Raw genomic sequence first — 27,368 nt, 5'->3', positions numbered from 1 at the left:
GCCTTATTGAGCCTTATTGAGCCTTATTGAGCCTTATTGAGCATTATTGAGCATTATTGAGCATTATTAAGCAATAGACGGTCTACTTCATAGCGAGCGTAAGTTCAAGGAAGTGCATTTTGTTGCAAAGTGCCTCGCTCGTAAACGCTCCCTCTGTTTCTAGTGAAGAGCCGCAAACCCTCTCTGGGCGACCTCATCCTCCGCCACACCAACAGCCCGACGCGCGCCCGCCACGCCGCCCAGATCGCCCTGGCCCACGTGCGCGACGGCGGCCAGTCCCTGCACAGCGCCCTCTTCAGGGGCGGGGCGGGGGCGGCGGGCGGGCTGGAGAAGCAGGCCGAGGCGCTCCGGGTGAAGAACGCCGTCTACTCGGCCGTGATCTTCTGCGAGTTCCTGAAGGAGCTGGCGGCGCTGGCTCAAGAGCACGCCGTCGCGCTGCCCTTCGCCCACAATCCGCACCCCGAGGAGTAGGGAGGCTCGCCCGCAAAATCGCGCCACGCACTGACGAAGCAAGGACTTCTGGGTAGGTTTTGTACATTAGTAGTTTGCGAACGAACTGGAAAACGTCCTCCAGGGTTTAATGTCATTGTGAATATGATGTATTATAATGAGAGTATCACTGTACAAACCATGATATGTGTAATAGTGAAGAAAGCCACAGAGGAGACACACAAGTGCACAAACCGGTGCTAAGGTTCAGTTTTTTTAGAGGGAAGAATCAACATTTATCCTTCATCCAAAATACACAGACCAAATAAAAATAACAAATCAAGCAGGAAATTAAATGTGGTCGGCTGCGTGTTCATGGATTTGATTACGTTTCTGCACGTTTGGGTTCTAGAACGATACTTTCCGTTAGGTTTTGTCCATCTGCTCGTCACCGTGGAGATGTTTGATGACATATGCTGTGGAAATAACATCTCCTGGAAGAAAGGCGGGGAGTAGAAAAGTGCATCGAGATTCTAAATGTAGTATTAGATGAAGTTTTCTCATAAATCAAAGGAACGACGGAGGCTGATTGGCTCCTGCATAAGTCATAATTACACGAGATACTGTATTTTCCAAGTCACACCAGCCTTAAATGCATAATAGAGAAGAAAAAACATATATAAGTCGCACTGGAGTATGAAATGCGGTTGTAAGTGTGAAAATAACAAATAATATCACATATAAGTCGCTCTGGAGTATAAGTATATAAGTATAAATATAAGTATAAGTCGCACCCCGGCCAAAACTATGAAAAAATACTGTAAATCAAATAAATGGAGAAAAAGCCCTGATATTATCGCAAATGTAGTTACAAAATGACAGTATTGACATGTTATCCATGATTAAAACTATTCAAAATGACATGGATAAGACTATAAATTAAATCTACAGAAAAATCTAGTGTAATCTCTAAACACAATCGTGACACGTCGACTAGAACATGATTCGTCGTATTAATATTATCTTCACTCTGAAACACACACGAAAACACCTTTTACACAAAGACCGTGACGTTATCAAGTCCAAACGTTCAAAAAAAGAAGACACTTTGAGCTATATTACACATTATTCATAAATATTCTCCATCTAGACGTCTTAAGTCACCGTTTTTCAACCTTTATTTGGTTGATAATGTATTTAAAAAGTCAAAGTATAAAAAAATCATTGTTTTTGACGTGTCGACTGCTGAAATAATAGTTAGTTTCAGCCCGAATTGTGCGTTTTATGATTAATTGTGCGTTTTGTGCGACGCTTTAACCTAAATCAGGACGTTTACAGACACATTTTAGCACGTTGCTGATGTACTGTCAAAATATTGTCTTGAATAATGTTATCAAAAGCGAGCAATAAATATCACGGCACAGATTTGGCCCAACGCAACTTCAGTTTGTCACGTTTTTAGAAATGATTAATAGTTTGAGCCGATTAGCCTCCAACAAACCCTTAAAACGTTACATTTTTGTCACGGTAATTGAGTAAATTGACAGTAATTCTGAGCTCTCTGTTGCAGATGATGTAATAGTGGGTTAATTATTTGAAATGCAGTGAAAGAATGCAAACCCGTGCACATGTAGCCGCCACCGCAAATCATCATTAAAAGCATTAAAACCTCATCTCTGTTAAAAAAAGAAGAAGCGCACAAAGGGAAACAAAACTGCTGCCATTCATTTATGTTCATCGTTTGCTTTTATTTTGAAGTTTAAAAAGGGGATTTGTCTGGAAATGAACTTTTTGCACCCTTTTCTCGACGTATCACGCTCATCATTTAAACCGTTGTAAAGGGATCGGACAGAAACGGACTCGTCTTCCAAAGGCATTTTACCCACGTTTGATTTAAAATGTGTCTCGTTATGGAGGGGAAAGGGAAATCTCTTTGCTGCCAATTTGTAAAAAACACTAATGGTTTTTTTTTCTGTCGTCGCTAGCGATAATAAGCTTCTTTATTTCATTTGAAACCAAGTATGAGAGCGTCTTCAGACCTTGCATTGAAAGCCCGTCCTGCGTAGTGACACTTTGTCCGTTTTGTCGCTTTATAAATGTGGCAAATTGTGGCAAATTCTAGATTTTTTCAGAAATAAATCCATCTTTAGCTTGTCGTTTCGGTTAACCGGGCCAAACTCGAACTCATTTACTACGGCGTTGCACAATTTAAATCGATCGTTCCGAATTTTGCGAGGGGTGGAGACTTGTCAGACAATTCCAGAAAATATTTTAGCTCGGAAGTTTGCGCAATTTTCAGAGCTATTTCTTACTTATTTGAACATTTAAACATGTTTGGGTTTTTTTCAACATAATATAATGCCACAGTTAATACGGTTTATGTCCTCTCCACCGATGAGGCCCCATAAACCATGTTGAACTACACACAAATCTACAAACCGTCACCAAACTGTGTTCAGATGTGACTGATAATTGAGTTTTTCAGTCTTTTGAGCACAATTTGTACACTAGTAATTCAAAGATGTATTAAAATCACGTCACAAACACAGCGCCTTGTGACAGAGGCACTTAGAACAACCCTTAAACATTGTTGCCCTGGACGCCTAAAACATCTCCCTCATCCGCCCTGCTGGGCGAGACACGACAACACGTTTATTTATGCTAGTAGCGTCAATTCCCCATTTAGTCCCGATTATTCCCATCACGACTTTGAAAAATCAACATAACAAGGTTTACGCCCCGTACTCGTCTCACTAACCCCCGTATTCGCACAAAAGCGCCCAGCCAATCGGAGCAATGCTTTTTACGGCTCCTCCCAGGTTTGCGATCGATAAAATACTTTGTTGGACGAAGATATGTCGTAAAAACAGCTCTTGGGCTCAAAATTTGACGAACGTGTGCTGTCTGCGTTGAAAGTTTAGATAGTATTTTGTTGTTTTTGTCCTCAGTGAAACCAAGAAGCGCGCGTTAGCATGCTAGTTGTTGTTAGCGTAGCGACTAAAAGACTTTCGAAAACTGTGAAACGCGTATAATTATGAACGTTTTGGGATGCTCTGAACAGCCGCAAACAGTATAAAATGTTAGCATGCTAGTCGTTAGCGTTAGCATGCTAGTTGTTGTTAGCATAGTGACAAAAAGACTTCCGAAAGCTGTGAAAAGCGCATAATTATGAACATTTGAGATGCTCTGAACCGCCGAAAACAGTTTAAAATGTTAGCATGCTAATCGTTAGCATGCTAGTTGTTGTTAGCATAGTGACAAAAAGACTTCCGAAAGCTTTGAAAAGCGCATAATTATGAACGTTTGAGATGCTCTGAATCGCCGCAAACAGTTTAAAATGATCTGGTTCCGTTTTTTCACCTCATAAAAGTCGGTAGAAATCTGTAAAAAACGCAGCGTCTTTTTAATGCAAGGTCCGAACGTTTTTTTTTCCCTGAACGTTTTGAATCGACGCCAGTGTTCGTTTGCATTATTCAGCGTCTTTCCTCAAAACGCCTCTGAGAAAACGTAGCTCGATTGTAACTGACCGCTTTTTGCGTCGCACTTTGCACATCCCGTCACCTTCTGCCATTTTGACGTCGTTTAGAAAATAACGATCCGCTTTTAACGTTTTCTAAATCCTCCATGTTTCACTCACGTTTTTCTACCACTTTTCTACATCTCTTTCCAACACTCATTCTCTTCACAGGTCGTTTAGTCCCGTAAGAATTCTGCATGTTTTGTAAAGAATGTGAACGTTTTATTTGCAAAAGTGGAATTATCAAGATTTTTCAAGATTTTTGTGGGCCATAAATAAGCCAAATATAATATAATAATGAGAATAACTTGCCATGTTTTTGTTGTAATCAATTCAAGTAGTTTTGTGTAAAAAACTAACAAAATTACATATCACTTTACGAGATTGTACACTCAAAAACACAATTTTATTCTTCTTTTTTCCCATTTTTTATGTTGATTTGAATGTAAGAAAATCTATTAACTTCAACTTAAATGGAAGCAAAGTTTAAATACTGACTTTGAAAAAAATTACCGTATTTTCCGGACTATAAGTCGTACCAGCCAAAAAATGCATAATAGAGAAGAAAAAACATATATAAGTCGCACTGAAGTATAAGTAAAAGTATAAATATAAGTATAAGTCGCACCCCGCCCAAAACTTTGATAAAAGGTGTGACTTATAGTCCGGAAATTACGGTATGTGATATTTCATCAATGAAATTGCATTTATTTTGGGATTTTGCACAAATAAACTGAATTGAATTGAGATTTTATACAGTTTATTTCAAGTCAACACTTTGGATTTTGGAGTGTACTGGCTTGACCAAATTGAATAAAAATCCTTAATAAGCCAACATTTATATCAAAACAGTATTTAAATCACGAGCCATAAACATTTTGTATCCCACCGGGGAAATTTTGACATAAAATTCAAGATTTTTTAAGATTGATTTGATATCCAAGGCTGTCACAGATGCATAACATTTAAAAAGTTAAGATTAAAAATAATTCATTAAAATTTGTTCAGATTAAAAAAAATGTGTTCAAAGTTGTAACAAATAAAGGTAATTAATCTTGCCGTTTTTATCTCAAAAAATTCAATCTCCAAATTTATTACAACTTTAAACAGAAAAGTAAAAAAATATATATAATAAAATGAAAGAAAAATGTGATTTTCATGTTTAAATAATAACTGTTTATCAAAATTGTAATTAAAACTTCTAATTAACTTGTGAATCAATACAATTTTCATGACAATCAAAAAAAATATCTTTAAAATTCTACAATTTGGTGTCATTTTTGGAATAACAATTTCTGCTGAATAAATTATACAAATATGAACCACTTTTCTACCATAAAATATAAAAATTTAGCTCACGTTTTAATCCAGTTACAAACGTTTGGCCCTTAAAGGCGCACTGCGTACATTTTCTGCTCTAGAACACACCCCTTCTCGTATCCATGGAGATGTTACCGCTCTACCCGGAATGTTCCAGATTGAAAATATTGGATTCTCAAAAAAACAATATAATTTTTGTTAAAATGTTTAGTTTTCCACATGATTTCAACTCTTAACTGAATGGTGTCTCATATCTTCTACTGTCTGTTGATCTTTCACTGCACAATTTTGATTTCAGTATTTTGGGTCGAATTTTGTTGAAAATATTGATTTTTGTCGTGTATTTTTTGAGTGCCAAGTTGAATTGATACGGTTTTTGTTCTGATCATCACAAATTGTTTTTCGTTGTTCATGTGATCTATGCAAATGTGCTCTGTCCACCATCGTAAAAGGATAAGACCGTGTTAGACCAACGGGTTTGTGGAAAATATCTGCTAAAATAAATTGAAATAAATAATTCTGTAATATTATTCCTGCCGATAAAGGTGAAGGTGTGGAACATTTAATCAGATCTGAATTTTTTAACACCTGTTCATTTCTTACTTGGATTATATTAAACTGAAAAAAATTCAATAAAAATAATAGTATTTTTTTCTATTTCAGTCAGCAAAATGTGGAAAAATGTTGCAATATTTTAGTATTTATTTTTTTCATTTAAAAAAAAACATGAAAAATTACTTTTTAAATATGAATTAAACCTTTTCTGATTTTATTTACTGCAAAGATTTTACGGGCTCAAATTCAACAGTCTCAAGCTAGTGTAACATTTTCTGTGATTTGAATTAAAGTTTAAAAAAAGAAAAGAAAATCTACACTGCAAAATTTAGTGACTGAAAATAAAAGTCACTTTTTTTCATGGTTAAAAATTCAGATTTAGACCAGGACGTCTTAATCATGACTTATTGTGTCTAACTCTGGGTTATTGGGCTGTGCGATGAGTCAAATCCTCTGTCCGTGAAAACGTGCGGTTTGAGGTCAAATTCAAACTTTGGAGGAAGAAATTTGACTTTTTTGTATATGAAATTGACTTGAAAAACATAACTGAACAAATTGTAACTGAACAATTTTACTTTTTGCTTGCATTTTTTAAAAAGTAAAACAGCCAATTTCACCCAAAATGTTTCCTTTGACCCGTTTTACTTTAACAGTGTCTCATCCTTTTTCATTGTGAAGTTGAACGATCGTCTGACATTTTCTGTAGCTACTGTACAAAATATGTGATCTTCAATCTGAGGAACAAATGTATGAAACAAAACCAACAAAATGAATCAAAAATGTAACCTTGAATGTGTTAGAAATATTTTTATATGTTTTGGATCAACAGGAAAAAGAGAAAATGCTCCAGCGCTAAAAGACTTTCTGTACAAACACTACAAAGGGAATGTTTTTAGTAATTTATAAAATCTTTGCCAGGCTAAAACACCGTGAGTGATTATTCCAAACTGAACTAAACCAGGACTAAACCAGGACTAAACCAGGACTAAACCAGGACTAAACCAGGACTAAACCAGGACTAAACCAGGACTAAACTAGGACTAAACCAGGACCGAACCAGGCTCAGGACGGGCTCACAACTGGACCGGGCTCACAAAGTACACACAAAGTACACACAAAGTACACACAAAGTACACACAAAGTACACACAAAGGACACACAAAGGACACTTGGATGGCGTCCCACACTGTGACATGTTTTTGTTCTACTTCCAGTCATGTTCGACATACATTTTTCAACTTTTCCATCTCAAACCGACACTCGATTTGTGTAAAACAAATTTATTATTTATATTTATAACAGATTTTATTCCACTAAATAATGTAAAAACCATGAAAACTTTTTTTTTTTAAAAACGTCGCACGCCCTTAAAACCTTTGCATCCGCATGACGATCGGACGACGCCGAGTTACGGGGTCAGCTCTGCGGAGAGGCGACCTCGCTCACGGTAAGGATGCATGTTTTTTCTTTTCCAAGTGATTTATCAGCGTGAAAACGCCTGAAATGAAATAAACCCTTGATGTTTAATGTCCCGTTGTCATGGCTACAGTAAACAAAGAGTGTGGCACAAACCCAGAAGCTCAACACATGAAAGTTTAATCGAGTCACAAAATGGAGCAAGTTTCCAGCAGCTTCAGATTACGGCCGGTGAACCGTGACTCACACGTGTGCGACTCCATTACACGGCGGAAAAAGGAGTCACGATGTTCAACTTTGTTTTTCTCACAGGAGGGGAAGAAAGACACTAAATAAATTAAATAAAAATATTTTATTTATTTATTTGAATAAATGTATTTTTATTAATGTCCATCAGTCTTTTTTTAAATTTCTGGAAAATCTTGTGATCTTAAATTGACAAATAAAAAAAGAAAAGTGATTCAATTTAGTAGTATTAATCTTAATTTAAGTTTATTTTGAATTTCTTAAAACAAGATTTGTCAATAGAAAATTATATATATATTTTTACACATTTTCCTTTTTTATAAACAAATAAACACAAAATGACCCAGAGAGTGTAAATCAACTGATCATAAATAAATCAAAACTAAAAATAAATAAAATGTCCATTTCCAAATTAATTCCGAGTGTCGTTTCAAGTCAAACCAGATATTTAATGAATGTTCCTTTGCCAATCTTATTTAAATATACTTAAAGCAAGATAAATACTACTTATTTCAAACTCTTTTTACCGCATTGTCTTATTATATTGGTCATTTTTTCCAGTGCAGAACATAAACCAGCCACACAAACGGTTAAACGTCGTATAAAACATTTGCGCCGGCGTAATTGTCCCATTTTGTTTTATAAGTTTATGACATTTTTCCGTTTTAAAATTTTGCCCGAATGTAATTTTCACAATTTTCACAATGTCGATTGCAATGTCGGCCCAGTTCTTTTTATTGTTCTTTTCGTTGTCTGTTCCATCCGTTTTTGCGGCCGTTTCCTGCTGCCAGAAGAACGTTCCGGTATAAAAGTATCCATCTATTGTCTGTGGCAGAAGTTCTGAGGCCCAGATACAGCAGCCAATTTTTCAACATCAAATAATAGTTGAGTGAAATTAGGTTAAACAACAAGACAAACTTGTCAAATAAATACAATTCAACCTGATTTTTTAAATTGTCTGTGAACTTTAATTATCAGTGTTTGGAAGTGACTGAATATGTGCATGAAAGTACACATTCAGCGTAGTACTTTTGTATTCTGGCACAGTTTCTCTTTCTTTTGGTGGTGTTTATAATACAGTAACTTTTCTGAAATCTGTGCTAAACATTGTAGTTATTTTATTATGGAATTCAGGCTTTAATTGAAAGGGGAAAATACAAAACGCAGCTCTTATAGTGAGAAAATGTGCAATTTTTCACTTCTTTTAAATAAATTCTGCACAAATAAAGAAAATAAAAAGCGGTTTTAATCCCATGTTGTGTTTTTCACTGTATAATAAAATGCAACTCGATGTGAAAGTATTGTAAGTATTCAGTACAGTTAAATGTTCAGACGTTTGAACTAAATACATTCTCTTTTCCCCTTCTCCAATAATTATCATAGACATCAGTTCAATGTCTAAATTTCAAGTTTGTTTTTATTAAATGTTGTATCCTGAAGTGCTTTAATACGTCTGAGTGAAATGTGCAGTTTTAAGGACCAGCTCCTTAGATTGAAAATGACTTTTGGGTGGAAGTCTTGATTTAACTTAATTTAAATGTTAAACTTAGTAAGTGAATTTCCTCCAAAAGTTACGCTAGTAAATGTATAAAACATCAGTCTCACAGTAATTGCAGTTGAATAAATAGAAATTATTATTATCATTATTATTTCTTTAGTGCCAGAATAACCTTAATTGCGTGTTGTTGACTGAGTACAAATGTCCTTTATTTGAATTTAGCCAAATGGAGAAACCGGATCTGTTTTTTCCCCGTTTCTTCGCACGGACCGAAGAAGCAGCCAATCAGAGAGCAGGGTTCAGGCCGGGTAGTCTTAGCAGCGACCAATCAGAGGCGAGTATGATCTGAAGAGCGGCTCAGAGGAGAGAAAGGGTCAGACATGGACTCTGCCCCAGCGCCAGGTGAGAGCATCTTACTAACTCTGTGTGTTTTATTAGATTTAGAGGGCTCAGAGTGCAAACTGTGCATGAGATAAACATTTAAAACCAATTATCAACTAAACTGTTCATGAAAGAAACATTTAAAAAACAAACTAAACTGTGAATAAATTGTTCTAAGTCCGTTTGATACCGATGTTTTTAGCTGTTTTTGAATTGTAAACAGTATCAAACAGGCCCAGCTTGAGTAGATTCAAGTTGTATTTATCTATTTTATGTATTTTTAAGAAAGTCCGTTTATTCATGTTTTTTTGTCACTCGAGTAAAAGTATTACAAATTTTTAAAAATCGACTAAGTAAAGTACAGAAGAACAGTACAGTAAATATTAGCAGAATAAACTCACAATTCACTCTCAAATCTTCAGTTAACTCACTGCATTAATGTTCACTCATTATTATATATAATATAATATATATATTATATATAACTTATAATCTAAATAAAATAAAGTCTAAACTTGTACAAATTCTGGCCGACTAAGACGAGACCGACTGATTAAAGGCCGTCCTAGTATAAAGTGATATATCCTAGTCCTAGTATAAAGTGATATATCCTAGTCCTAGTATAAAGTGATATATCCTAGTCCTAGTATAAAGTGATATATCCTAGTCCTAGTACAAGGTGATATATCTGTACTTTTTGGATTCATTTTACATTTGTCTGATGATGAAACCTCAACTAAATACTGGATACTCGTCTGGATACTCGTCTGGATACTCGTCTGAATACTCGTCTGGATACTCGTCTGAATACTCGTCTGAATGCTCGTCTGAATACTCGTCTGAATACTCGTCTGAATACTCGTCTGAATACTCGTCTGGATACTCGTCTCTGGATACTCGTCTGGATACTCGTCTGGATACTCGTCTCTGGATACTCGTCTGGATACTCGTCTGAATGCTCGTCTGAATGCTCGTCTGAATACTCGTCTGAATACTCGTCTGAATACTCGTCTGAATACTCGTCTGAATACTCGTCTGAATGCTCATCTGAATGCTCGTCTGGATACTCGTCTGGATACTCGTCTGAATACTCGTCTGGATACTCGTCTGGATACTCGTCTGAATGCTCGTCTGAATACTCGTCTGAATACTCGTCTGGATACTCGTCTGGATACTCGTCTGGATACTCGTCTGGATACTCGTCTGGATACTCGTCTCTGGATACTCGTCTGGATACTCGTCTCTGGATACTCGTCTGGATACTCGTCTGAATGCTCGTCTGAATACTCGTCTGGATACTCGTCTGGATACTCGTCTGAATACTCGTCTGAATGCTCGTCTGAATGCTCGTCTGAATACTCGTCTGAATACTCGTCTGGATACTCGTCTGGATACTCGTCTGGATACTCGTCTGGATACTCGTCTGAATACTCGTCTGGATACTCGTCTGGATACTCGTCTCTGGATACTCGTCTGGATACTCGTCTGGATACTCGTCTGAATACTCGTCTGAATGCTCGTCTGAATACTCGTCTGAATACTCGTCTGAATACACGTCTGAATACTCGTCTGAATGCTCGTCTGAATACTCGTCTGAATACTCGTCTGAATGCTCGTCTGAAAACTCGTCTGGATACTCGTCTGGATACTCGTCTGGATACTCGTCTGAATACTCGTCTGGATACTCGTCTGGATACTCGTCTCTGGATACTCGTCTGGATACTCGTCTGAATGCTCGTCTGAATACTCGTCTGAATACTCGTCTGGATACTCGTCTGAATACTCGTCTGGATGCTCGTCTGGATACTCGTCTGGATACTCGTCTGGATACTCGTCTGGATACTCGTCTCTGGATACTCGTCTCTGGATACTCGTCTCTGGATACTCGTCTCTGGATACTCGTCTGAATGCTCGTCTGAATACTCGTCTGAATGCTCGTCTGGATGCTCGTCTGGATACTCGTCTGGATACTCGTCTGGATACTCGTCTGAATACTCGTCTGAATACTCGTCTGGATACTCGTCTGGATGCTCGTCTGAATGCTGGTCTGAATGCTCGTCTGAATGCTCGTCTGAATGCTCGTCTGGATACTCGTCTGGATACTCGTCTGGATGCTCGTCTGGATGCTCGTCTGGATGCTCGTCTGGATGCTCGTCTGGATACTCGTCTGGATACTCGTCTGGATACTCGTCTGGATACTCGTCTGAATACTCGTCTGGATACTCGTCTGGATACTCGTCTGGATACTCGTCTCTGGATACTCGTCTGGATGCTCGTCTGAATGCTCGTCTGAATACTCGTCTGAATACTCGTCTGGATACTCGTCTGAATACTCGTCTGGATACTCGTCTGGATACTCGTCTGGATACTCGTCTCTGGATACTCGTCTCTGTATACTCGTCTGGATACTCGTCTGAATGCTCGTCTGAATACTCGTCTGGATACTCGTCTGAATGCTCGTCTGAATGCTCGTCTGGATACTCGTCTGGATACTCGTCTGGATACTCGTCTGAATACTCGTCTGAATCCTCGTCTGAATACTCGTCTGAATACTCGTCTGGATACTCGTCTCTGGATACTCGTCTGAATACTCGTCTGAATATTCGTCTGGATACTTGTCACTAAATACTCGTCTGAATATTCGTCTGGATACTTGTCACTAAATACTCGTCTGAATGCTCGTCTCTGGATACTCGTCTCTGGATACTCGTCTCTGGATACTCGTCTCTGGATACTCGTCTGAATGCTCGTCTCTGGATACTCGTCTCTGGATACTCGTCTCTGAATACTCGTCTGAATACTCGTCTGGATACTCGTCTGAATACTCGTCTGAATACTCGTCTGGATACTCGTCTCTGGATACTCGTCTGAATACTCGTCTGAATGCTCGTCTGGATACTCGTCTGAATACTCGTCTGAATACTCGTCTGAATGCTCGTCTGAATACTCGTCTGAATACTCGTCTGGATACTCATCTGGATACTCGTCTCTGGATACTCGTCGGAATACTCGTCTGAATGCTCGTCTGGATATTCGTCTCTGAATGCTCGTTTGAATACTCGTCTGGATACTCGTCTGAATACTCGTCTGGATACTCGTCTCTGGATACTCGTCTGGATACTCGTCTGGATACTCGTCTGGATACTCGTCTGAATACTCGTCTGGATACTCGTCTCTGGATACTCGTCGGAATACTCGTCTAGGCTAAAAACACGTATTCTAAGCAGCAATTTAAGACAAGAAATCTAAAATAAAGTAAGCAAAAAAGTAATTTAGCCTGAAAATTTTTAAGGACAGCTAATGTTTTAACTTATCTTGCTGCATTCTCTCTAATTTACAGATTTTACAACGTAATAAGAAATAGTATATATACAAGTTTTGTTAAATAAGCCTAGTAATAACGGTTATTTAGTATGTTTAGTATTTGTATCTAGATTGAAAATAACACATCGTGGTTTTACTCTCAAATCGAGCTGCGTTTGGCGTGTTCGAGCACAGTTCTGGTGGATTTCCTCCGCTCGCCGCCCGAATCCACCGTTTCCTCATCGACCGCTGCGGTTTTGAACTCAGAGTCTCGTGCGTGAAACGGATCCCGCGGCGAGCAGGAGGTGCATCCATAATTCAGCAGAAATACGAGAAACTCCACTTCGCACGGTGCAGATCCCGGGCGGCGACGGTGCCACTCCAGGTCCATTTCCATCAAACTCCCAAAGAAAAGTAAATGCAAAGTCATTTTTTACTCGTCCGTACGCGTTTTACTGCAGTTCAATAACTCATCGCCACGAGCAGATTCTGTTCATATTCATAACTCTGCTGCTTTTGAACACTTCTGGCCACGCCCACAAACACACACGATTCTCGCCGTTGCAGACGCTTTTTAAGGGCTGCATTATTCATTCCGATGGAGCCGCAGCTGCCCCGGGGCGGAGGCCGAGCTTCCGCAGTCGGCAGGAGTGTCTTGCCCAAGGACACGGTGATATTATACGGTGAAATAATAATGAACCTGAACTACTTTTAAGGCAGGACTGAATAAATGTTCAATTCAATCTTAACCGTTTCATGTAATACAAACTATAAACTTGAGTACCGTATTTTCTGGAGTATAAGTCGCACCAGCCAAAAAATGCATAATAGAGAAGAAAAAAACATATATAAGTATCACTGGAGTATGAAATGCTGTTGCAACTGTGAAAATAACAAATAATATCACATATAAGTCGCTCCGGAGTATAAGTATATAAGTATAAATATAAGTATAAGTCGCACCCCGGCCAAAACTATGAAAAAATGTGCGATTTATAGTCCGGAAAATACGGTAAATCAATATAAAAAAGGCCCAACATGATAAAGTTTGGCGCGTTGAACATATTAAATAACAACAGTACATTTTGTGCTCCATGAATCTTAAGTCATGAACAAAATTGTAAATTGGGACTCTTTTTTTTTTCCAGCGGCGTAGAAGTCTATTATTTTATCGACAGCGCTCGCCGCCCACTCTGCAGCCTCTGCGGCTCCTGCTGCCGCTCCCGCTGACAGCTATTTGAAATGCTAATGCGGCCGGTTCAGATGCGAGCTCCAAACTTTCCCCATTGTTATTCGTGCCCACGGAAGATGCAGTTTTTGGGCGTACGTGTTGTCTTGGCGTCGCGAGGGTTTTGTAAAGCGCTTGAATGGATGTCTGAAACCACCGACCGCTCGCTCTGTCGCCGTAGCGATCCATCGGAGAAGCAGAACCGCGGGCGAGCTGAGCGGGAGTTCAATGGCGGCGCTGTCCTTTAGTGTCTCGGTTCCGTCTGCCGCAGGAGATCAACCGCAGTCGAGTTCTTAAGGGGCCTTCACACCGCGGCGTCCAAAGCGTCCAGTTTACATTCAAAGTCTTAGTAAACGTGCGTCGAGTGCGTCCTGCGTTTTCCGCGGCGCGATTCCTGCGTTTTCGTACGCTCTCGACGCTTTGAGCGCGCGTATGAGGCCAGAAGCGAAGTAGAACTGAACCAGAAATGAACCAGGACTAAACCAGGACTAAACCAGGACTAAACCAGGACTAAACCAGGACTAAACCAGAACTATTTTTGCAAAACTTCCTAAAATTCCATTAAAAAAATCCAACAAAAAATCTAATGTACACTAAAAGTAAAATATGGAGAAAATTGGAGAAAATTTACTGAAGCAGTTAGACAAAAATACCACATTTGCACTAAAAATCTCTCTGACTGATTTTCTGTAAAGACCCGTTTGAAACCACATTTATGAACCGTTTCAGAGCTTTACAAAAATGTCCCACTTTTGGGTTTAAAGTTATTGTCAATTGCACATAATATAAACTTTTCTCTTTCTCAACAGATTTCTCAGATTAATATCACCACATCGCTATCGTCATGTTTGGACTTAGCAGCCCCTCTCCTGTCCCACCTCTGAGCCCATCGTCCCCGGACCCTCCACAGACCCGGCGCTCCTCCCAGAACCCCCCGCCCAGCTCGCCTGCCCCCTGCTGGGCCACTCAAGCGCGCTGCGACCTGGCCCAAGCCGAGACCGAGCTACGCCAGCAGCACGACCGCTACAAGGCCGAAATCGACTCGGTGAAGCGCGGGGTCGAGCGGGCCATTTTGGGAGCGCGGCGAGAAGAGCGCCGCCTGGTGGAGCGAGTGGAGCAAGACCACCGAGACGCCCAGCGACACTTCGAACAAGTGCAGCACGAAAATCTCGCCGCGATCAGAGTCAGCCAGAGTCTGCTTGAAGAGCGGCTAAGCAAGCTAGCGAAACTTCAAAAGCAAATACAAGATGGCGGACAAGGCGGCGTCAACCAGAACGTGTTGCTCAAAGAGGTTTCGGAATTTCTGCAACCGTGGGAGATATCGGTTTCCATCAAAAAAGTGAACTTCAAACCGAGCTCGCTACCCAACGCCGTCAGTTTCGGAGATATTCGCGTGCAAGAACAAAATCTGTGCTTGCGCGTCGGCGGGTGCGGTCCGAAGGGGCAAATGTGTGCGATACATTCACAAGAGATTCAAAACAATGACAATTTTGCGCATCAAGCGACGACCGAAGAGGTGAAGGGACAAGGGCGGAGCTCGAGCACGGGACGAGTAGCCAAAAAAATCAGCATCACGACGGAAACTCAACCAACGCCTACGCCACCCTGGAAGTACGAGCAGTCGGAAGTCGAGTCCGCCCAGGACGAAGAGCTTGAATCTGGGGATGACGTCTTCCTCGCGGTGCCCAAGCTGCTCCAGAACCTCGATGCCGATGCTAACGCTAACGCTAAACCGAAGACTCCTCGACCGAACGGCGCCCGGTTCTCGCCAAGGAATCGGAGAAAAGCTTCCGTGTCCCCGGAGCGCACCGAGCTAGCGCAAAGTCGCAGTTTCGATTGCCAAGATAGCAACGGCGGCAAGCTAAGTCCAGATAGCAGACTTGTGAAATACAATAGCGCGTTAGCATCGCCGAGGATTAGTCCGAGGGAGCCGCTGTTTAGCCAGAGCTGTTTGGACTTAACTTCCCGCGGTAGACCGCACTCGTGCCTCAGCCAGTCCTCGGACGAACACTCGTTAGCCACACTCTGCGATTCCGGCCGGGCGCTCTCCCCAACCGACAGCTTAGATTCGAGCTACACTTTTATTGTGAGTTCAGCTAGCGAGCTCAGCAAGTCCTCTTTGAACTACAACCGGCGCCTGTCGCAATCGGCAGTGGATCTGTCTCGAAAAACGCAACCGATTTGCAAACTGGACGAGCGAGAGAACGAGTGGAAGTCGAGCGGCGGAGGTTACGGTCCGATGTCGGGAAACGCCACGATTGGTCCGAGCGCGACCAGGAGTGGGAGATTTGCAGAATTCGGGCAAAGGAGCTTGTGCGGTTCTCAACAGAGGAAAAGTCCGAGTCCGCAGCCGCTAGTTTCGAGGTCTCTGTCCATGTCGGTGATTGATGGTTCGTCCGATGGCGGCGGGAGGCGGGAGAAAGGACAACCGGCGCTGAGGGAGATGGAGGAGGACGAAGGGGAGGGTTTTGGAGGATTTGAACGGACTGGAGTGCGTCTGGTGCGGCAGTTTGGGAAGCAGGGCTCTGGCAGGTCTGATATGACGTTACCGAGTGGGATCCACGCAACGCCTCAAGGACAGCTGTTTGTAGTGGACTGTGGGAACTCACGCATTCAGGTAAGACCACCTGGAGACCCCGAAGACCACACCCATGCCCACTAATGCGCCGGACGGAAAAACATTTTCCGGTGTAAAGGAGGAATTTATGTATAAATGTAAAAAAAAGATGATGTTTAAAGTAATGTCATCCACCCATAGTTTTTTTTTTATCAAATACAAGTGGCCATGTACTGTATATTTATATTATATGTATGAGAATGGTGTTGTAGTAGTGAATCATACTACTACATTCCCAAATAAAAGACCAAATAAAATGAAATTAAACTTGATAAAAATGTCAATGTCGTGCTTTGCCTGAGATGCGCCACAGTATCGCAGTAAACATATCTATCTTGCATTTTTTTCAAATACTACAGGTATTAACTACCTTAAAAACCATGTAGTGGGGTCACCTTTTCACAGATCTGACTTGGCTTGTTGGCATCCCCTTGTTGCCATAGACACATTGCCATACTGTGGAACATTCCAGGCAGAACCATATGAAAAGAAGCCGTTGCAAACCTTTCGTCTGTGACTATGGGCATAAAGAGTGTTGTATCAGCTCCGTCCATCTAACGACCTTGTTCTTGTGTACTTTTCCCCGTATCCAGGTGACGGACGCCCGCGGCAACGTCCTGCAGCAGATAGGCTCCTCCTCCCCGCCGGCGTCGCGTCGATGCCGAAACTACTTTGACATCGCGGTGAACTCCAAAGGCCTCGTCGCTCTGAGCTGCGCCGCCGAGCGCGCCCTCCTCGTCTACAGCCGCCACGGACGCCTGCTCCAGACCTACGGGGGCGCCGGCCAGAACTCCGCCCGAGACCAGCTGGAGGCCCCCCGCGGCGTCACCGTCACGCGATCCGACGAGTTCTTGGTGGCGGACGTTCGCAAGGGGACCCTCATAGCGCTGAAACTGGAGGCCAAAACGGCGTGTCGCTTCGAGAGGACGGTGGTGACGGGGTTTCACCGGCCGTACCTGGTGGCGGCGTGTCTGATCTCCGGTTTGGTCGCCGTCTCCGAAAGGGGGAGCGAAACGGGCCGAGTGCCGTGCGTCAAAATCTTGGCCCCGGACTGGAACACCATACGGGTTTTGGGCGTGTGCGCCGGAATGGGCCCCGTGCTGCTTTCTCCGTGGGGCCTTTGCATAGACCGGGACGGGGACGTGCTAGTGGCGGATTGGGCGGAACAAAGTCATCGGATTGTGGCGTATCCCAGCAGCGGAGTGGGGCGGCCCGTTATAACAGAGGGGCTCAGCAGTCCCAGAGGTCTGACGATACTACCGGAAGGGCATCTGGCTGTTTCTGATAGCATGCATCACTGTGTTAAGATATTTCGGTACAAGGATAATCGAGACTGAAAAGAGTTGGACGGTGTTGGGGTTTAGAGCGTGGAAATGTTCAACCTTATTCACTAGGGATTGGCTCCTTTCACTTTTGTTTATCCCAGGCGTTTCGTCCTGGTTTAGATCTGGTTTAGTCTTTTATTCCTGGTTAATGCTGGTTCTAAAAGTGTAAGACATTCTAATGTTCACAACAGGGTCATTCTAGACTTGAGATTCGTGCTTTGGACAAACACCTTTGGCACCTGAAGCCAGAGTTCAGATGACACGCCCTCTGGTGGTAAAACATTGAAACTACAATCCTGGATTATATTCTGAATAGAGGGATTTTGGCCGGTCCATGTTTAGTCCTGACTCTGGCACCAGCAGGAGGCCGGTCCATGTTTAGTCCTGACTCTGGCACCAGCAGGAGGCCGGTCCATGTTTAGTCCTGACTCTGGCACCAGCAGGAGGCCGGTCCATGTTTAGTCCTGACTCTGGCACCAGCAGGAGGCCGGTCCATGTTTAGTCCTGACTCTGGCACCAGCAGGAGGCCGGTCCATGTTTAGTCCTGACTCTGGCACCAGCAGGAGGCCGGTCCATGTTTAGTCTTGACTCTGGCACCAGCAGGAGGCCGGTCCATGTTTAGTCCTGACTCTGGCACCAGCAGGAGGCCGGTCCATGTTTAGTCCTGACTCTGGCACCAGCAGGAGGCCGGTCCATGTTTAGTCCTGACTCTGGCACCAGCAGGAGGCCGCTCCATGTTTAGTCTTACAAAGAGAGTCAAGTTAGTTATTTAGGATCTGTGTCTTTATTGGAGAGAAAAACACAAAACTGAGTGAAAAGGAAGATTTGAAGCTTAATGTGATGCATCCACGACCAGAGCCTCAGCAGAACTGTTGACCAGGACTCGGCCCTCTCTCTCCACACTTCTCTGGGGGTCCCGCAGCAGCCGCAGCACCTCCGCTCTGAGTTCAGGCGACGCCTTTTTACTGAAATCCTGCACAGAAGTGAGGAAGTCCAGCAGGAGCTCTCCGTTCTCATCTCCTTCACTGAAACACTCTGTGACGTCGATGTCGGTCTGCAGCTCGTAGCTCTGGTACGTGACTCCGCCCACGTCCAGCACACGCTTGATGTCGGCAGCGCTCAGGAACGAAAAACCTTCTATTTGGCTCAGCTGACCGTGGACTGCTTTCATAGCCCTGATTACAATATTTTCACCTGAAATGCAAACACACAAATCAATCAGACTTTTCAGATTCAAGCACTTTAAGCTGTTGAAATGCAAGAATAAACGTGTCAGAATAAGAGCAGGTCCAGGTCCTTCTACTTCAAATATCTTCTGTTGCCTTTATGTGTGGAACTGAACTGAGTGTTTATCTACTTTCACTTTTCACTTCGTTGTGTTGTGTTCCTGTAAAGACCGCCCACTTTAACTGGTCTAATGAACTTTGCTGTACAATATTTTTCAAGATGCATTTTTGTTAAATGTGACATTAAAACTATTAAACATGTGTCTAACCACCTTTATTGGAAGATAAATGTGCTGCTCTGACTTTATTTTAAAAGTCCCAGAATAATGATAAATAGTCCCGTAACCGTCTCCATCTCTGTGGGCGGGACTTCCTCACCCATTTCCTGCAGAAGAAATGGAGGAGTGAGTTCTGAGGGGAAATGGGGGAGTGAGTTGTGTGAGGAAATGGGGGAGTGAGTTCTGAGGGGAAATGGGGGAGTGAGTTCTGAGGGGAAATGGGGGAGTGAGTTGTGTGAGGAAATGGAGTGAGTTCTGAGGGGAAATGGGGGAGTGAGTTCTGAGGGGAAATGGGGGAGTGAGTTCTGAGGGGAAATGGGGGAGTGAGTTCTGAGGGGAAATGGGGGAGTGAGTTCTGAGGGGAAATGGGGGAGTGAGTTCTGAGGGGAAATGGGGGAGTGAGTTCTGAGGGGAAATGGGGGAGTGAGTTCTGAGGGGAAATGGGGGAGTGAGTTGTGTGAGGAAGAGGGCTCATCTTACTCGATGCTTGGACGATCAGGAGTTTGCCGTTCTTGTTGAGGAGGCCATGAAAGAATCCAATGACGGCTGCAGGATCCTCAACAAAGTACATCATCTGTGGAGCAGAGATGTGAGTGATGTGGGGACAGATGAGGCCGACTGAGATGAAGAGACACATACTTGGACCATGTGGATGAAGTCGGCCTTCTCGGGGACATTTGTCCGTCTCCACTGCTCCTCAAACTCAGAGGTCGACATCTGGTTCCAGGTGAACTTTACATGTTCTAAGTTCGACGTCCGAGCGACCGTCTCTGCATCACAGACAAAAAGACGAGCTTGTTTTCTGTTCTCAGCTCAAAGACACTGATTATGTTGGAGAAGGACATATTCTACAACGATGACGTCGTCATAGAGAAATGTCAACAATGGTAGAAATCTAAGACTATGATGATTCTCCAGCAGTACTTGTTATACTTGTTATACTTGTTATATTTGTTATACTTGTTATACTTGTTATATTTGTTATACTTGTTATACTTGTTATACAGTACTTGTTATACAGTACTTGTTATACTTGTTATATTTGTTATACTTGTTATACTTGTTATACTTGTTATATTTGTTATACTTGTTATACTTGTTATACAGTACTTGTTATACAGTACTTGTTATACTTGTTTTATTTGTTATACTTGTTATACTTGTTATACTTGTTGTACAGTACTTCTTATACTTGTTATATTTGTTATACTTGTTATATTTGTTATACTTGTTATACTTGTTATATTTGTTATACTTGTTATATTTGTTATACTTGTTATACTTGTTATATTTGTTATACTTGTTATATTTGTTATACTTGTTATATTTGTTATACTTGTTATACTTGTTATATTTGTTATACTTGTTATACAGTACTTGTTATACAGTACTTGTTATACTTGTTATACTTGTTATATTTGTAATACTTGTTATACAGTACTTGTTATACTTGTTATATTTGTTATATTTGTTATACTTGTTATACTTGTTATATTTGTTATACTTGTTATACTTCTTATATTTGTTATACTTGTTATACTTGTTGTACAGTACTTCTTATACTTGTTATATTTGTTATACTTGTTATATTTGTTATATTTGTTATATTTGTTATACTTGTTATACTTGTTGTACAGTACTTGTTATACTTGTTATACTTGTTGTACTTGTTGTACTTGTTGTACTTGTTGTATTTGTTATACTTGTTATACTTGTTGTACAGTACTTCTTATACTTGTTATATTTGTTATACTTGTTATACTTGTTGTACTTGTTGTACTTGTTGTACTTGTTGTACTTGTTGTACTTGTTGTATTTGTTATACTTGTTATACAGTACTTGTTGTACTTGTTGTACTTGTTGTACTTGTTATAAGTTTGTACCTCTAAAGTGTTGGAGCTGCTGGCCGCTGGGCTCCACCACCTTGTAATCCAGCAGCACCCGCGGGTGCTTCAGGGAGAGTTGGGAGATCATCTCCAGGTCGTGGTTTCCTACAACATGATGCAGCCTGAAGTTCAGTGGTTCTCACTATCACCCCAATCTAAAGAGGTCCATCCATCTAACGACCTCTCCACCTCTGAAGGTTTATAAAGTAGGGCTAAACTTGGTATAAAGTACTAGACCTACACCCCTAAATACTGACTTTAAATGCACTACATACAGTCCTCGTACCAAAGATTGAGAATCACTGCCTTGGTTAATTGTGCTATAATTACAAAAGTCTGTGTAATTCCTCATTGGTCCAGCAGGGTTCCACTGGAGGAAAAGAGTCAGTTGTAGTAAGTTTCGACTCAAGAGTCATTCTCAATCTGCAGATTGATTGTAACAAATATTAGATCCAACCACAAATACATTTATTATGTCATTTTGTCCCTAACACAGATGTGGACAAACTCTGTCCTCAAAAGAGTCGTTTACTCCTTTTATTTGACCTATTTCTCTAAATACCTTGTTCTCAGATAAGTTTGCTACAGGCTCAGCATTTATTACATTTTTATAAAAACATTTCTATTTTTTTAAAGGATAAACAAAGAGCACAGATTCTGTTTATTCTGTTTTCAATCATGTTTACAGCGTGTACTATACGTATCCCGACCAAATAAACAAATAATAGTAAAATATATCCCTTTCAAAATAAAAGTCTTCCAAGTGCTTACCTTCTCCACTTCCAACTCCAATGATGGTTATTTGTGACTTTCCGTTGCCGATGCTGAGAGAAGAATGTTTATATCACATTTGATCTGAGAGACAAATGTCATTTGTTTAAACAATTCAATTTATTTTTGTAACGCCCAAAATCACAACAACAGTTTCCTCTGCGTCACAGACACATTTAAACACATGTAGGAAATTGTACTTTTAAATGAAAATGAAATTCACTGCAGGGTTAGATTTATTTATTTTTAATTTGCTAAGAACGTTCTATTTTAAAGTGGTGTAAGTGAGTGAAGCTCTTACTTCTTCAGGATGTCACAAAGTGTGTTTTCAATGAAGTTGCTCATGAGCAGATCTTCATCGCAGCGATTCAGATACATCTGGAGAGACTTTTTGAATAATCCATCATCAAAAAGTGTGAGCTTGAGTGGAAAATCCATGTTGCACTGAGGAGGAGGAGGAGGAGGAGGAGGAGGAGGAGGAGGAGGAGGAGGGGGGGAGGGGGGAGGAGGGGGGGAGGGGGGAGGAGGGAGGAGGGAGGAGGGAAGAGGGAGGAGGGAAGAGGGAAGAGGGAAGAGGGAAGAGGGAAGAGGGAAGAGGAGGAAGAGGAGGAGGAAGAAGAGGATAGTTACCAGGATGTCAGGAGTAACGGCTCTACTCCGAGCTTTTCATGTTCAAGGGAACGCCGCCTGCAGAGGAAACTCTGCTGTGATCATGAGTGATGCTGTGATCATGAGTGATGCTGTGATCATAAGTGATGCTGTGATCATGAGTGATGCTGTGATCATAAGTGATGCTGTGATCATGAGGGATGTTGTGATCATAAGTCATGCTGTGATCATGAGTGATGCTGTGATCATGAGTGATGCTGTGATCATAAGTGATGCTGTGATCATGAGGGATGTTGTGATCATAAGTCATGCTGTGATCATGAGTGATGCTGTGATCATAAGTGATGCTGTGATCATAAGTGATGCTGTGATCATGAGGGATGTTGTGATCATGAGTGATGCTGTGATCATAAGTGATGCTGTGATCATAAGTGATGTTGTGATCATAAGTCATGCTGTGATCATGAGTGATGCTGTGATCATAAGTGATGCTGTGATCATGAGGGATGTTGTGATCATAAGTCATGCTGTGATCATGAGTGATGCTGTGATCATAAGTGATGCTGTGATCATAAGTGATGCTGTGATCATGAGGGATGTTGTGATCATGAGTGATGCTGTGATCATAAGTGATGCTGTGATCATAAGTGATGTTGTGATCATAAGTCATGCTGTGATCATGAGTGATGCTGTGATCATAAGTGATGCTGTGATCATAAGTGATGCTGTGATCATAAGTGATGCTGTGATCATGAGGGATGTTGTGATCATAAGTCATGCTGTGATCATAAGTCATGCTGTGATCATAAGTGATGCTGTGATCATAAGTGATGCTGTGATCATGAGGGATGTTGTGATCATGAGTGATGCTGTGATCATAAGTGATGCTGTGATCATAAGTGATGTTGTGATCATAAGTCATGCTGTGATCATGAGTGATGCTGTGATCATAAGTGATGCTGTGATCATGAGGGATGTTGTGATCATAAGTCATGCTGTGATCATGAGTGATGCTGTGATCATAAGTGATGCTGTGATCATGAGGGATGTTGTGATCATAAGTCATGCTGTGATCATGAGTGATGCTGTGATCATAAGTGATGCTGTGATCATAAGTGATGCTGTGATCATGAGGGATGTTGTGATCATGAGTGATGCTGTGATCATAAGTGATGCTGTGATCATAAGTGATGTTGTGATCATAAGTCATGCTGTGATCATGAGTGATGCTGTGATCATAAGTGATGCTGTGATCATGAGGGATGTTGTGATCATAAGTGATGTTGTGATCATAAGTCATGCTGTGATCATAAGTCATGAGTGATGCTGTGATCATGAGGGATGCTGTGATCATAAGTCATGAGTGATGCTGTGATCATGAGGGATGCTGTGATCATAAGTAATATTGTGATCATAAGTGATGCTGTGATCATGAGGGATGTTGTGATCATGAGGGATGCTGTGATCATAAGTGATGCTGTGATCATAAGTGATGTTGTGATCATGAGTGATGCTGTGATCATAAGTGATGTTGTGATCATGAGTGATGTTGTGATCATGAGTGATGCTGTGATCATAAGTGATGCTGTGATCATAAGTGATGTTGTGATCATGAGTGATGCTGTGATCATAAGTGATGTTGTGATCATGAGTGATGTTGTGATCATAAGTGATGTTGTGATCATGAGTGATGTTGTGATCATGAGTGATGCTGTGATCATAAGTCATGCTGTGATCATGAGTGATGCTGTGATCATAAGTGATGTTGTGATCATGAGTGATGCTGTGATCATAAGTGATGTTGTGATCATGAGTGATGCTGTGATCATAAGTGATGTTGTGATCATAAGTGATGTTGTGATCATGAGTGATGCTGTGATCATAAGTCATGCTGTGATCATGAGTGATGCTGTGATCATAAGTCATGCTGTGATCATGAGTGATGCTGTGATCATAAGTCATGCGGTGATGCTGTGATCATAAGTGATGTTGTGATCATAAGTGATGTTGTGATCATGAGTGATGCTGTGATCATAAGTCATGCTGTGATCATGAGTGATGCTGTGATCATAAGTGATGCTGTGATCATAAGTCATGCTGTGATCATAAGTCATGCTGTGATGCTGTGATCATAAGTGATGTTGTGATCATAAGTGATGTTGTGATCATGAGTGATGCTGTGATCATAAGTCATGCTGTGATCATGAGTGATGCTGTGATCATAAGTGATGCTGTGATCATAAGTCATGCTGTGATCATAAGTCATGCTGTGATCATGAGTGATGCTGTGATCATGAGTCATGCTGTGATCATAAGTGATACACACACACACACACACACGACAAAGTCCGTTCCAAGTTCAAGTTATCCAAATCCCTTTTACAGTGTAGGCACAGTGAAGGGACAGGCAGGGGGTGACGGGACAGGCAGGGGTTGAAGGGACAGGCAGGGGTTGAAGGGACAGGCAGGGGGTGTTGGGACAGGCAGGGGCACGGTGAAGGGACAGGCAGGGGGACGGTGACGGGACAGGCAGGGGCACGGTGAAGGGACAGGCAGGGGGTGAAGGGACAGGCAGGGGCACGGTAAAGGGACAGGCAGGGGGACGGTGACGGGACAGGCAGGGGCACGGTGAAGGGACCGGCAGGGGCACGGTGAAGGGACAGGCAGGGGGTGTTGGGACAGGCAGGGGGACGGTGACGGGACAGGCAGGGGCACGGTGAAGGGACAGGCAGGGGGACGGTGAAGGGACAGGCAGGGGGAGCAGCACCACCCGCCAAGCAGCAGACGCACCAGCGCAGAGCGAGTAGAAACCGGAGACCGGAGAGAGGCACAGGACGACACAGAAACAGGCACGAGAGCAGCAGCTGTTAGTCTGAGCAGAGCAGCTGTCAGTCTGAGCAGAGCGCTGTTAGTCTGAGCAGAGCGCTGTCAGTCTGAGCAGAGCGCTGTCAGTCTGAGCAGAGCGCTGTCAGTCTGAGCAGAGCGCTGTCAGTCTGAGCAGAGCAGCTGTCAGTCTGAGCAGAGCAGCTGTTAGTCTGAGCAGAGCGCTGTTAGTCTGAGCAGAGCAGCTGTCAGTCTGAGCAGAGCAGCTGTCAGTCTGAGCAGAGCGCTGTCAGTCTGAGCAGAGCGCTGCTAGTCTGAGCAGAGCAGCTGTCAGTCTGAGCAGGAGGAATCAAATGCTAAGATCAGGTTGTTACCTCTGGTTCACCACAGTCAGATTTACACAGAAGAAGAAGAAAGACTGAGCGACGTCTGACTTTATCAAGGCAATGAAGGGGCGGGGCTTAAACCTCCTGACATGAACAAATATTGGCTGAGCACAGGTCATTGGCCGACAGGTTTGTGGTTCACGGGTTCACACTGTCCTGACTCCGCCCCCACCAGTGTCTGCGTCTGAATGAGTCCATTATACTTTTAGCTAATTACAATCATCACACTAACAGCTTTTTTGCAAATGTGATTTAAAATTTGTCCTGACTTTTTAAAACTGCTCAAACAATGTTCAGGGCATCTAGAATAATCTTCCTGACTATTTACCAAACAAATTTCCAGATATAGACGTTCATCATAAAGATAATACCGTATTTTCCGGAGTATAAGTCGCACCGGCCAAAAAAATGCATAAGAGAAGAAAAATATATAAATAAGTCGCATTTTTTGTGGAAATGTATTTGATAAAATCCAAGTAAGAACAGATTAAAGAACATGGTGAATAGGTGTCCGTATGCTAACGCTAACACCTTCAGCTACATGACGTATGCTAACGCTAACACCTTCAGCTTCATGACGTATGCTAACGCTAACACCTTCAGCTACATGACGTATGCTAACGCTAAAACCTTCAGCTACATGACGTATGCTAACGCTAACACCATCAGCTACATGACGTATGCTAACGCTAACACCTTCAGCTACATGACGTATGCTAACGCTAACACCTTCAGCTTCATGATGTATGCTAACGCTAACACCTTCAGCTACATGAGGCACAGACAGAACTGTGGTAAGTGTCTGGTATGTTAACGTAACATATGAACAGTTATTCAGATAACTATAGCATAAAGAACATGCTAACAAGTTTACCAAAGCATCAGTTTTACCCCAAATCACTAAATCCATTGAATTCTTCTTCCTCTGTGTCACTTCTAAACAACTCCACAAACTCCAGAGGAAGAGGAAGTGCAGATTCTTCTTCTGCGTCGCTGAGAGCCTAGAGCGCCCTCTTGTGGTCGCCAGTGTCAAAATAAACAATATTATCACATATAAGTCGCTCTGGAGTATTAGTCGCACCCCGACCAAAACTATGAAAAAAGGTGTGATTTATAGTCCAGAAAATACGGTACTTTAGAGGGAATAAACAATAATGAGTCAAAAGTAGATATAAAAGAGCAGTGATGCTTCCAACCCTGCACTTCTGTTCACGTGTGGTGAGACATCCAGGTGTGAAACATCTCACATTATTATCATCAGCAGCAGCATTCTGCCTCTTCAGACCAAAGCAGATCAGTCTGGTCTCTACAAGGGCCTAGGTTTGATGCAAATAATGTGTATGATGTTTTATGTGTCGCCTCGTCACAGATCTGACCTGTAACCTGTCTCCTTGGGGACAGAAGCGTCATGCAATACTGTGGAACATTCCAGGCAACACAATACAAGCTCCATGGCGACGGCACAAGGAAAGATACGCAGTGTGAATGAACAAAAGGCCATTATTTATTTCCTCCTTTAGAAAAAGTGAAATCAGAGACAATGACTTAAAAACT

The 27,368-nt window shown here is 42.0% G+C and overlaps 3 protein-coding genes across 4 annotated transcripts in view; 2 read left to right on the top strand and 1 right to left on the bottom strand.

Annotated features, from left to right (window-relative positions):
- fhip1b (FHF complex subunit HOOK interacting protein 1B) overlaps nt 1-6,746 on the top strand; it is a 35,950-nt gene extending 29,204 nt beyond the window's left edge. Inside the window, exon 13 of the mRNA XM_072445275.1 lies at nt 164-6,746. Within this exon, the coding sequence (XP_072301376.1) occupies nt 164-471 (308 nt within the window). The 3' untranslated portion in view covers nt 472-6,746. The remainder of the gene's footprint in view (nt 1-163) is intronic.
- Nucleotides 6,747-14,733: 7,987 nt separating this feature from the next.
- Nucleotides 14,734-17,851, top strand: LOC140359225 (uncharacterized). The gene is made up of 2 exons (XM_072444088.1): nt 14,734-16,510; nt 17,104-17,851. Exons 1-2 carry the CDS (start codon nt 14,738-14,740, stop codon nt 17,845-17,847), a joined length of 2,517 nt encoding a protein of 838 aa, XP_072300189.1. The 5' UTR covers nt 14,734-14,737; the 3' UTR covers nt 17,848-17,851.
- A 769-nt stretch (nt 17,852-18,620) lies between these two features.
- Nucleotides 18,621-25,838, bottom strand: LOC140359224 (histamine N-methyltransferase-like). 2 transcript variants are annotated; one of them, XM_072444087.1, is made up of 8 exons: nt 25,803-25,838; nt 22,627-22,683; nt 22,298-22,383; nt 21,997-22,049; nt 21,223-21,330; nt 19,979-20,109; nt 19,820-19,913; nt 18,621-19,029 (listed from the first exon to the last, which is right to left on the bottom strand). In XM_072444087.1, exons 3-8 carry the CDS (start codon nt 22,372-22,374, stop codon nt 18,668-18,670), a joined length of 825 nt encoding a protein of 274 aa, XP_072300188.1. In that variant the 5' UTR covers nt 22,375-22,383; nt 22,627-22,683; nt 25,803-25,838; the 3' UTR covers nt 18,621-18,667. The 2 variants fall into 2 exon arrangements, with proteins under 2 accessions (XP_072300188.1, XP_072300187.1); XM_072444086.1 differs by lacking the exon at nt 22,627-22,683 and having other exon boundaries at nt 22,298-22,440; nt 25,803-25,829.
- Nucleotides 25,839-27,368: the final 1,530 nt, after the last annotated feature.

This window comes from Eucyclogobius newberryi, unplaced genomic scaffold (genome assembly GCF_026437365.1).
Source record: "Eucyclogobius newberryi isolate DKJ021-1_F unplaced genomic scaffold, fEucNew1.0.hap1 SCAF_14, whole genome shotgun sequence".
Taxonomy (NCBI): Eukaryota; Metazoa; Chordata; class Actinopteri; order Gobiiformes; family Gobiidae; genus Eucyclogobius; species Eucyclogobius newberryi.
The sequence above is the reverse complement of the archived record's forward strand: the minus strand, read 5'-3'. Positions and strand labels throughout refer to the sequence as shown.